We start from the raw sequence: 12,489 nt of genomic DNA on the forward strand, positions 1-12,489 counted from the left end.
CAGCCGCTGCCTCTGCTGCCGCCGCCGGGCTTTGCAGTCCGGGGCTGCAGTTTGCAGGGAAGGAGCGGAGGGAGCGGAGTGGGGCGCGTGCTGCTTTAATTCCACGTCAGCTCAACTTTGATCAATATCCCCCTGCCGGCGGCGGCCCAATCGGAGGCGCCTGCCCAGCCAGCAGCCAGCCAGCCCGCAGCCAGCCAGCCAGCAGCGAGCCAGCAGAGAGCCAGCCGGCTAGCGAGCGAGCCCGCAAGCCCGCAGCCTTGGCTTGATCTACTGCTTTTACCCCTAGCCGTACCGTACCCATCATCTTTTGGGGAAAGTCTTGGGGATTCAAAAAAAAAACATTATTATTATTGTTTTTAGGGACAGTGAGAAATTGCTCAAGCCATTTGCACTTCTAGATTGGTGTGAAGACGGAAGAGGGGGGCGGGGGGTGGGGGGGGGGGGGGATAGACAGAGAGAGAGACAGACAGAGAGAGAGAGAGAGAGACTAGAGAGGAGGCAGTGAAAAAGAAGAGAGGGAGAAAGAGAAGAGAGAAAAGTGAGAGGAAGAAAAAGAGAAAGGGGGAGAAACAGAAGAGAGACAGAGAAACAGGAGAAAGGAGAGAGAGTGAAGAGACAGAGAGAAAAAGAGACAGCGGAGACAGAGGAAAGGGAGGAGGAGGGAGAGTAGGAGAGGGGAGGGAGGAAGAGAAGAGGGGAGGGAGGGAGAGGAAGGAGGAGGGAGAGGGAGAGAGGAGGGGAGAGGCAGTGAGAGCGAGGGAGAGCGAGGGAGAGCAAGAGAGGGAAAGGAGAGAATAAGAAGAGGAGGAGGAGAAAGAGGAAGACTAGTGTGTGGGGCAGAGAGGAAAAGCAAGTTGGGGAGCAGGTGGAGAAGAGCCTGAGAATTCTTTTTATTATTCTTTTTCCCCAATTAGAATCTTTTTTTATTTTTATTTTTATTTCATTTCCTTTCCTTTTTTTTTTCTTTTTTGATTAGTCCGAGTTGCGCCCATGCATTTTTCAGTTTCCTTTTAGGAACGGAAGCAGGGCAAGGCTGAAGAAAATGAGGCAAGGCGCGCTCCAGACCAGCTGCCTCCTGGTCCTGGGGTTCTTGGCTCATTCTTTCGGAGGATTCCCCAACACCATCAGTATAGGTAAGCGCGATCCGGAGCCGAAGCCCGAGCCCAAGACAGAGTCAGATACCAACCCGAGCCCGAGTCGCGACCGGGAGGGGAAGCCAGGCCGACGGCACCCTCCGGGTCCTGGAGCTATTGGCCCTGGGGAGTTGGACTGCGGCTGCGGCGGGTCCTTCTAGCCCGGCACGCCTAGATCTCCTGGCAACTGCAGGGAAAAGTCCTGGCTGTGGGCAGTAGAAGGGGGCACAAAGCTGCAGAGGGCTCGGGGCCGTCGGGGCTGGGGGCGCCCCGGAGAAAACCGGCGGCAAGCAAAAGCAGAGACAGGGGCCAGCCCGCATTGCTCCTGGGGGGCCCGGACTGACGGCTGCTCGGCTCGCTCTGCCCGACTTCGCTCTGGCATCTTGCTCCTGGCACTTATCCCAGGGTGATGCCCGGCTGCAGGCAGTGCCAGGGCGCGGAAGCAGTGGGGCCGGGATGGGTGGGGGGGGGGGGGGGGGGGGAAGAGAAAGGAAAGAAAAGAAAAAAGAAAAAGGAAGGTAGTCCTGTTTATCCCGCAGGAGAGAAGGAAGAGTACAATTCGGCCCCATCTTTAAGGCGGTTGTGGGGGGAGGGAGGCTGTTGGGGGTGGAAAAGAAATTTTACCTCCGCCTTCGAAAGGGCAAAAAAGAACAGCGGGCTATAGTGGCTGGGGGTGAGGGGACAGGGGGCCGTTTTGAGGAGGCAGACAGGGGCTATGGGAAAGGGGAACGAGAGAGCTCTGGAAGAAAAACTGAAGCTGTTTGGGGTAGGTAGACGGGCTATTGACAGAATGCTATTGCGGTGAGGGAGAGAGAAACCAGAGGATGTTGGGGTGCGGAGACTGGAAAGAGGGGGGCGCTGCTGGCTGAGACAAGGTGGATTGTTGGAGGGGCACAGGAGCCCTCGGGGTAAACACAGAGACTGGGGGCAAGGGCAATAAATAGGAGAGCAGGCAGCAGGTAGAGACCACGCCGATCGGGAAGTGCCCCTTCTTCCTGGCTGGGTGGCTGGCATTGGGCACCAGCTGGACAGGGAGTTAGTTCCCTCGGCTTAGGCTTCGATATGTGTAGACAAGTGCTGAAGTTGCCACCATTGCCCTCCACACATTGCCTGGCATCCAGGACTGAGACTGGGAGTGGGGCCCAAGGAGATGGGTCCCTCCCTGGGCGGGAGCGGGGTGCAAAGGGACTCCCAACACCCAAAGTGGAAAGGCGCGATGGTGGCTGCGGCTTGCGGCTGCGGCGGTATAGACTGCCTAGGAAAGCTGCTGCCCGCTGGGCTAAGGGGGGGGGGAGAGAGAACAAATCTTCTATCGCCTCTTCTGCGGGGTTCAGCTTTGCTTCCTTCCCCACCGCCATGGGAGGAAAGCCATATTACCAACTAAGAGTCCCACAGAGGGGGAAAAAAATCAATAAACCTTTGCGCCAGCCCTCTCCCCATCCCAGTCCCAACAGGATGAATCCTTAACCTATGCCGCCCCCCATCCCGCAGCATTCCTTAGGAGCCCTGAGGGAGGCCACCCCCAATCTCTGATCCCTTTGCTCCTAGGTGGACTCTTCATGAGAAACACCGTCCAGGAGCACAGCGCTTTCCGCTTTGCCGTCCAGTTATACAACACCAACCAGAACACCACCGAGAAGCCCTTCCATTTGAATTACCACGTTGATCACTTGGACTCTTCCAATAGTTTCTCTGTGACTAACGCTTGTAAGTAGCGCTGCCTAGCCTCCCTTGGGACACCTGCCATTTGCACTGGGCTGGCTGACTTGCTTGGTTTGGTGGGTCCCTCTTTGAGGGTGGCGGGAGGATGGGGGAGAGAGAGATCATTTCTTCCCTCTAAATCAAGGGGGTTGTAAGCAGTGCTAACCTCACGGGTATTGGCAATCTGGTTAAGGCTATGAGGAAAACTGCCTTGGAGAAGGTCTAATACAAAAGTGTCAATTCCTCCTCCCCCTCCCTGCTCCCAGATCCCCTCCCTGGAGAGGGGGGGACAGATGGCACAGTTATTCGGAGAAATCGCCTAAGACTTAGAAAGAAACAAGACAACCTCTTGACTGAGGAAATTGGAGATGCACATTACTTAGCCGCTTAGGTTGGTCCCTGCCTGGCCATGGGAAACAGCTGAATTTGACAACTGCCTAATTCAGAGGAACCAAACGTGAGGAATTCTGTTAACAAGTGACCTTGAGGGGACAGATCCGGGGCGGGTTTCCTGGCCTCCTTCTGTCCTAGAAGATCACCTTTCTTCCAGAGACAGCCCTGATAGGAACTGTTAAGGCTACAAACTGATTGCAAGTGATGAATACCCAGACAGCTGAGAGGGAAGGGAAAATCCAATGCTAGATCTTAACATTCTGAAAGCTAGTTTGGCCTGTGGAGTATTTTTTCATTCCTTTCCCTGCTTCCGCCTCCCCCCCCCCCACATTGTTAATGATAACATTATGTCCTTAATTCTGAGAAAGAAAGAAAAAGGAAAAACCCAAAGCCCAAAAAGCTTGTATAAGCACAGCATCTACCCCAAGTGCCACCTGAAACCCAGATTTTGCTGTTGTATTGGGATTGTTTCTTTCTAAATGGGAAAATTTTAAGACCTGAGAGCATGGGGATCGTGGTTTCTAGCACCCTGTTGGGGAATGGTTTTCCATGAATGCAACAGTCTGTATGAATGAATAGGGCTTTTCAGTCCAGGCTTACTTCACTAAAAGTTTGGAGAAGATCGAAGAGGTGGTAGATGGTGTTTTGGTTTTAAGGATGGTTTGGGTGGGGGTGGGAGTTGTTTTTTCAGTTCAGGTTCGGAGAGAGGAGAGAGCTATGTATGCCGTTGAATAAATCTTCTTCCAAATCTGGCTGCCTCTAGGTCTGCCCCCAAAGTGGAAGGGCCAAAAGGAATGGTACAAAGCACCCAAAATACTTTTCCTTAGGCTACAGGATGGAAGGTGGGGAGAATACCAGGGTGGGGAAGGTTACCAAAAAAATCAGAGGGTCATCAACTTTACATATCTTGAGGATATTTTAGATGAGGCTACAGAGCCTTATTTTAACATTCTGCTCTATTAAGTATCTGACATCTTTGGGATTGCCGACAGGGATAAAAATAGGAACTGATTAATTTTGCCTAAGTGTGAAAGTTATAAAATGCCTGTCTATACTTTGCATCTTATTCCACTAATCTCATCCTGTCTCAACAGCACTTACAACACACACCTGACTCTTAATCCTTCCTCTCTGTAATCCCTTCAAGGGCTGTATCTCAAACATAGCTTCCTAAATATCAATTATTCTGCTATCCAACCAGTCATCTGGCCAGACAATGTTCATTTACCCAGAATACTTGTTTCTTCATTGATGCAGACTAAGACAAGAGTGCCAACTGTTAAATGAAACAATTTGTTAAATGAAAGTTTGGGCGAGTTCTCTTAGTCAATAATGAATGAGGCTAATGAAACTTATACCTGATGCCGAGATCACAGTTGGACAGCTATTAGGAAATTGTCTTTACCACAGGGAAACAGAATTGATGAAGCAGTTTCCCTATTGGACTCAGGGTTTTGAAGAGAAAAGAAGTCATCCCTATTGACTCTACGTCACCTTTTCCTATTAGTGAAAAGCTAGTAAGATCTCTCAAACCAAATCCACGACACTTTGGCTACCAAGCTCCTAAACAGGCAAAGTTGTCAAAGAAAGGAAGCAAAGAGGTGACCTGGTCCATGCAGCTATGCCAATGCAGGGCTTTAGAAAGCAGTACTTGTGATAAATATATCCAGCTGTCCTTTGCCCACTCAGAGATGGTGCAGTGACAGACAGTGGACTCAGAAAGCTGTCATTCTCCCAGTCAGTCCCCCAAGCACACATCTCTGAATGTCACAGTCTGGGAATACAGGCCACCTCTTCAAGATGGCTTAGGATAGCTGCTGAGTGGGCTTGCCCATGGAAGCTTGGCTGGCCAAAGCACAGCTCAGATTGGAGGGAGCATGGTGCAGTAGAAAGGGTGTTGGGATTTGGAGTAGGAAGACCTGCATTTATACCCTGGTGCTGCCACTTAGGAGCTGTGTGACCTTGGACAAGTCATCTCACCTCTCTCAGCCTCAGTTTCCTCATTTGTAAAATGAGGGGGTTGGATTAGATGATCTCCAAAAACCTTCCAGCCTGAAATCTACTTTTCTAAAACCACATGAGAATAGAACAGACAATAATTTTAGGGTGCTAGAGGAGCTACTCTTTGCTCTCTGACACCCCTCCCTGAGAATCTGTATTGCTCTTTGCAAGCAGAAGTCATCAGAAATGTTGACACATGACCCCTCTTCAGTGCTTGAACCTAGTAGGGAGTACCAGGAATAACTAGCACCTTCATCGACTTCTCAAATGGCTGCCATTTCCAATAAAAAGAGAACCCTGAAGCCTCCCATTCAACCCTAGTTAACACAGGAGCCTGGGGGCCAGGTACCAAAGAGCACCAGATGGGGCCAAAAGGCATAGGCTCAGAGGATCCAGGAGCAGATAGGGAAAGAAAAGATCATCTAATCTAACTTCCTCAAAGTACAAAAGAGGATGACAGGACCCATTGCCTTGCCTGCTTCTCCCCATCAGTTTAGCCAGGGCTAGCCCAAAAGACACTTTTCCTAATTGGCTTCCCTGGCATTCCAGGATCTGATTGCTCCAATGTTTGACTTCATTTCATTTCCCAGGGTGATACAATGGAAAATCTGGCATGTTTGGTGTCAGAGGTCCTGAAATCAAATCCTGTATCTACCACTTACTAGCTGAGTGACCTTGAGCAAGTCCCTTCCCCTCCCTAGGCCTCAGTTTCCTCCTCTGTAAAATGAAGGGGGTGGACTAGGTAACCTCTGAGGTCCCTTCCATTCTAGATATGTGATCTCATATGTGACCTTGAGCAAGTCCCTTCCTCTCCCTGGAACTCAGTTTCTTCATCTGTAAAATGAGAAGATTGGACTAACTGGCCTCAGGGGTCTCTTTCTAGTTCTAGCTCTAGCTTGATGATGCTATGACTCTTCTAGGCCTTTCCTACCCTCTGGGTCCTGAGACAAATACACTCGGTAAGACCTGCCTAAAGAAAGGCCCCTTCCTTCCCTCTTATGAGATGATAAGTTGTTTCTAGATAACCCTCTGCTAGCAAGACATTTTTGTAGGACTCCCGGAGAGGGACCTGGAGGCTAGAGAAAGATGTCTGGCTTTACGGGCCAGTTCATCTGAAGCTTCAGAATGGAAGCAAATGAAAGTTTAGCCTGTGGAATCTTTGAACATCAACCTTCTTGGGTTTCACAGACAGTAACTGGATTTATTCATTTGGATTTTTGGTTTCTAGCCCCCATCCAGTGGTCAGTGAGATTTTTCTGTGCGCTGGCACTCGGGCACAGGTGGCGCGCGCGCGCGCGCACACACACACACACACAATCTAGGGAGCTTCACAGACACGCACACATGTCACTGGAGCTCTGGGTTCCTCCAAAGCCTCCTTGAAGCTCGGCTTGGCCGGGCCCTCTGCTGCTTCAGCAGCCTGGCTCTCCCTCCGCCGTCTTGCTGCTCCGTTCCCGAGCTGTCGCCTTCTCCCTTGAAGGCCCCCTCCTGCCTCTCTCGCCGCTGTGCCGTGTGCTCTCCTAGCGCACTCCCGATGCCGGCTTCAGCCTCTGCAGTGTCAGCTCATTAGCACACAGATCTCATATTCCCTCTCCGCACTGTCATTGCAAAAATTGCTGTTGCACACCTTTCCAGCCAACAAATGTGCTCGGGACGACGCACTGTTTGCAAGAGACAGGGAAAGAGGCAAATATAACCTTAAAGGCTCTTCGCCCCAGAATTGTGCTCACAAAGCACGGGCTTGAATAAAAAGCCGTAGATCAGCCTGCGTTTGGGGTGGGGGGAGGGGAAGGGGGGATGGCACCTAAAGGCAGGACTTTGATTTCCGGATCTAATTTATAGACAGGCAGAATTCCTTTGGCTTGCTAACTCCAGCCTATTCACTGAACATTTTTATCTGTTTCATTTTCTGAATCGCTTCAAATGTGCCTTGCTAACCAACTGCACACTCCTTTGATAAACTGGCGTGTCTTCCCTACCGAGTGTACTTAGCCGAGACAGGTTTCCTTCTCTTCTTCCCCAAGTCACAATCTAATTATCTAACTCTTCTAATTGCCAGGATCCAGTTAACTATTTCAGTCCATTCCGGGAAGGAGATATTTTCCCAAACCCATTCTCTCTCCATTCCTACCTCCATTTCTTTTTTTTTTTCTTTTCTGTTTTTCCTCTTTAAAGTTTTTCACCAAAGCTTTAGAAACTTAAGTGGAAACCTTCCCCAAGAATGCCTGCTGACCTAGGCACCCAGCCCACTCCCATCTTTAGAATTTCACATTGTTTAAAAGGGCTCTTGTCCAGATCTGATCGTTCCATAGCGGCTGGCATGGCTATGTTTTGTTTCATCTCTGTAGCATCACACACACACACACACACACACACACACACACACACACACACACACTTCTGCTGCCACAGGGCATTTTTTTCTGGTTACTCCTAAGACAGTTGGCTCATCTGGAATGTGAGTTCTCTTTGTCCAACTGGTTTAGGCTGTTGATGCCCATAGTAGGGCCAGCCAAACATTGAAATTATGTCCTTACAAAATCTTTTATTGCTGTTATTTTGGATAGAGGGACAGACAGAGAGACAGACAGATAGATAGATAGATAGATAGATAGATAGATAGATAGATAGATAGATAGATACACAGACATACATATACATATATATATATATGTACATGTATATTTGCTGCACATACTGGGAGTCAGAAGACCTCAGTTCTGGTCCTGTTTCTGCCACTGACTAGCAGTGTAACCTTGGATAAGTCCTATCCCTTCTCACAGCCTCAATTTCCTCTCCATTAATGAAAGGATAGGACAGCTCCTATCACGTTCTACCTGTGATCCAGGTCTATCCCTCCTTACACACTCCCTAGCTATGGGATCTTAGATAAGGCCAGTCACCTTTCTGTGTTGCAATTTCCTCCTCTGTAAAATGAGGGGATCAGACAAGATGTCCTCTAAATATCCTTCCAGCACCAGACCTCTGATCCTATGTGTGATTTTGGGTAAGTCACTTAACAATCTAGGCCTCAGTTGCCTTCTCCATAAAATGAGAGGGGGGTTGGACTAAGGCTTTTTAAATTTTTTCCACTCTCAACCCCTTCAGTGCTTCTAAAACTGTGGGTTTAACTATTTCAGTCCCCATATGGGATCTGGACCCACAGTTTAAGAAGAGCTGAACCAGAGGGCCTCTGAAGTCCCTGCCACTGGAAGTCAATGATTCTGTTTGGCCAACACTCTTTGCCCGGCTACAATGAAAGCAGGGACTGATTGTGAAAAGTGAGGCTTCCCACAAATTGCATTCTGTCTTTGCCTTTCCTACCATCCCCATTGACTCCCAGGTTAAAGAGCAACCGTGATGCAGCTATTCCAAAGCAAGAAGGTGGCCTCCTATTGCTCTCAGAAACGTGGAAGGAAAGGTAGAGAGATTCTTGGGGAATGTGGCCTTTTATTAGCCCCTGTGTAAAAAGTGTCAGGTTTGGTGGCATGAGTGTGTAGTATGTGTGTGTGTGTGTGGGCTTATGTGTGTGATTTCCTGGTAGATTTTGCTTTTTTGTTCAAGTGAAAAGATCTGCCTTGCCTTCTGCTACTCCTTCCCCACCCCAAAGAGAGCTGTCCTCTGCATCCTGCTGTTTTCTTTTGAGGGAGATTGAGTGAGAAAGGTGGGGGCTGTCCCTGTTTTTTTATTAGATTTTTTTAAAATTTTGATCATTTTTAATCCCATTGTTATGGGTAGGCAGAGGTTATTGGCTGGTTTCATTTTAACAAATTGAAAAATAAATGAATCTGCAGAGGTTTCCTTATTAGTCTTTCCTTATGGAGAAGAAATTTGTCATTTTTATGTAGTTGTTTGAAGGATTAAAAGACAGCCTGAATTTCCTAAGAGTGGAGGAGCAGGATTTTAGCTGGCAGATTTGATTAACCCCACCAAACTTCCCCAAATGGCTCTTGCTTCCAACTCCCTAGCCCAGGACTGCAGATGGACCCAATTTATTCTGAAAGGCCTTACAGTGAAGCACCCTCCACCTTATCTGGAGGTCAGAAAGAGCATCCATGAGCTTGGCTGGGGCCCTGCTAGAAATGGAACAAAGCCATCAAGACTTGGCTCTAACCCTGTGGGCTTTTAGCCTTTGCTACTTCAAGGACCCATGATTACACTGGTGTGCGTGCTCGCTACCATGAAGGCTTTGGCCCCTCTGTGCTCTAAGATGCCAGATGCCACAGCTGGGGGAAAAAAACAAATCAAAAGCATCATCTAGTGGTCAATGCTCTGAGGCATCAGACTGGGCCTGGTTCTCCCTCAGAGCCTTTCCAGCTTGGTGAGACCTGCCAGGATTTGTGTTCCATTGATGCTGGCTTCCCGAATCCAAGGTCTCAGGCATATCACAATGAGGCATCGGAGAAGGAAGGACTGGAGTGGAGGGTGGGTTCTTAGACCAAAATCAATAGATGCTTTTTTTTTATTCACTTGGTTAGACCCTGGGTCTAAAAAAGAAAAATTTCTTAAGAGAGATGGTGTCCAAACCTTAGGGTCTAGCATGGCCCTCCCCAGGAGTGTGCTGTCGGGGCTTGACTCCGTGAATTAGAAGCACCCTTCCTACTGAATGGAGCAAAGTGCCAATTAAACAATCAGCAAGTATTTATTCAGTGCCTACTATGTTCCAGCATTGTTCTAGAGCCCTGGGGATACACAGGCAATGAATGAAATAATCCCTACTTACAAGGAATTTACATTTTAAAACGGTACATATAGACGGAATGCATATTACATATATAAGGAAGTATGGACACAGAATAAATCAAAAAGAGAATAAATATAAAGTAGTTCAATCCCAAGCAGTTAGGGAGGGAGGGCAGAGCAGTTGTAGGGATGAGAAAAGGTTTCTTGCATAAGGGGAACATGAGCTGCAATTCTGAAGGAAGAGAAGGATTTGAAGAGACTGAGGTGAGGGGAAAGTACCATTCCAAGCATGAGGAATAGTCAGTGCCAAGGCCCAGGGACGGAAGATGAAGGGTTCTGTGTGAAAAACATGGAGAAGGCCAGCTTGGCTGGAGGGAAGAAGCAATATACAATGAGGCTGGAAAGGTAGGTTGGGGCACAGTTGTGAAGGGCTTTAAAAGCCAAACAGGCCAGTTTACAGTTGATTCTAAGAGGGGGCCTCTAGGATTTATTGACTCGGGGAATGACATAGTCAGATATGTGCTTAAGGAAAATCACTCTGTCAGCAGTATGGAGGACAGACTAAAGTGTGGAGAGACTTGAGGCAAAGGCCAATTAAGAGATTGTCTTAATAATCTATGGAAGGGTCATAACCACATGAGAAGAGAGTAGGGTTCCAACTGGAGACCCCATGAGCTTAGAAATGACAAAATTTGTCAACCCATTGAATAGGTGAGGTGAGAGACAGTGAAAGCTAAGGCATCACTTTCCATAGCAACACTGAGCCTTGGCAAACTGGTGCCAGTGATGAAGGCTGCTTTGTTCCCAGCTCTCCTCCTCTCCCCTCCTGCCCCGTGATGCTTCCAGCTGCTCAGAGCTCCCAAGGTCATGCCCAGTGGAGGCCTGTCTTTGCTCACCAACCCTCCATGCTCCAGTCCTTTCCCACCTGCCCTTACACTGCCCCCAAACCAACCCCCACAAAAATCCTCTCAAAGCCCTGTTTTCTTCTTTCTAACAGGACAGCAAGCTCTTACCACCTGTCAGTCATTTTTTTTCAAAGCTCCTATTTCTTGAGGGATATATCATTCAGAAAGCACTTTCCCCAAATCCATTTCATTCAGTCCTCAGACAATGAGGGGGCTGGATGAGATGACCTCCAAGGTCCCTTCCACCTCTACTATCTACTCCATTGACCCTGGGAGATAGCTAGGACAACTCTTCCCATTGGCCATGTAAGGAAGCTGAAAGGCTGAGGAATTGAAGGATCTGTCCAAGGTCCCACAGAGCCAAGCCTGGAGTTCAGGTATTCTGGCTTCCAGTCTAGCTTCTTCCTCTTGGCTGCCATGTGGCTGGCCTCCTTAGCCTTGGCCTCCTATACCCTATACCTTGCTAGCTTCCCAATAATAATCACTAACTCATATTTCTATACTACATCTAAGGTTTACAAAGCAATTTTCTAACAGTGATATGGTGAGGCAGATAGAAGTATCATCCCCATTTTACAGATAAGAAAATGAAGTTAATTGCCCAGGGGTGAGGAACCTGTGGCCTCGAGGCCAAATGTGGCCCTCTAGGCCCTCAAGTGTGGCCCTTTGACTGAATTCAAACTTCACAGAACAAATCCCCTTAATAAAACTTGGACTCAGTCAAAAGGCTGCACCCAAGGTCCTAGAATTCCACATGTGGCCTTCAGTTCACAGGTTCCCCACCCCTGTAACTTGCCTAAGGTAGAACAGTTAACAAGTGGTTGAGCCAGGACTTGAACCCAAGGCTTTCTGCTTCTGAATCTAATGTTCTTTCCATGACACAGTATTAATGGCTGATAAAGAGTTCATAGACACCCCTCTCCCACAAGAACATCCCTCCCCAAGAGTATTGATATTTTATTTTGAATTTTAGAGCCAGACCTGTGATTTCATTGATATGAGGAACTCTCAGTGAGGAACTTCCCTCTCCCAACACAGATGAGTAGATCCTCTGCAGCTTTCCAGTTGCCTGAGCCACTGAGAAGTAAAGAGACTTGCCCAGGGTCACACAGTCAATTTGTGTTGTCAGCAGCACAACATGAATCTGAGTCTTTCTTAGAGACTTGGTAAGTGACTTGCCCAGGGTGACGCCATCAGCACGTGTCAAAGGTGAGACTTGAGGCTTGACTACTCCCAAAGCTGGCTCTCAAACCACTATAACACTTGGCCTCTCTGCATTTTATTTTACCAAGAGGCTCTTAAAGTTACCATTCCTTACTCAATCAACAAACTACTGGAGCACCCAGTGGGAGCAGAGTCCTGTGCCAATGTTGAGGGAGAAACAAAATTTAGATAAGAAATGGTCGTTGCCCTCCAAAGGCACACTTGCCCATCCAGTCTAGATTCATCTATCTGACTCTGGGAGGTAGATAGTATAAGGTATGAATCTCTAATAGTAGAATTTCAAGTACTATTGCTGGTGACTCAAGTCTTCCTACCCTGGCTAAGCACAAGGTCAGCCCTGAACACAGATGTCTGTCTCCCAACCACAGGAGAGTATCACAGGCCAAATATATGGAAAGTGTCTTGCAAAACATAAAGCACTATATAAATACCAGTTATCATCATCATCA

The 12,489-nt window shown here is 48.2% G+C and overlaps 1 protein-coding gene across 3 annotated transcripts in view; it reads left to right on the forward strand.

The window, feature by feature from the left end:
- Positions 1 to 1,017: 1,017 nt before the first annotated feature.
- The window catches only part of GRIA3 (glutamate ionotropic receptor AMPA type subunit 3), a 278,796-nt gene continuing 267,324 nt past the window's right edge, over positions 1,018 to 12,489 (forward strand). For all 3 annotated transcript variants that reach the window (XM_027838756.1, XM_027838764.1, XM_027838747.1), the window contains exons 1-2: positions 1,018 to 1,133; positions 2,682 to 2,840. In XM_027838756.1, coding sequence (XP_027694557.1) covers positions 1,043 to 1,133; positions 2,682 to 2,840 — 250 coding nt within the window. In that variant the 5' untranslated portion in view covers positions 1,018 to 1,042. The remainder of the gene's footprint in view (positions 1,134 to 2,681; positions 2,841 to 12,489) is intronic.

The sequence above is a fragment of the Vombatus ursinus genome, unplaced genomic scaffold (assembly GCF_900497805.2).
Source record: "Vombatus ursinus unplaced genomic scaffold, bare-nosed wombat genome assembly UNPS02004596.1, whole genome shotgun sequence".
In the NCBI taxonomy this organism is placed as follows: Eukaryota; Metazoa; Chordata; class Mammalia; order Diprotodontia; family Vombatidae; genus Vombatus; species Vombatus ursinus.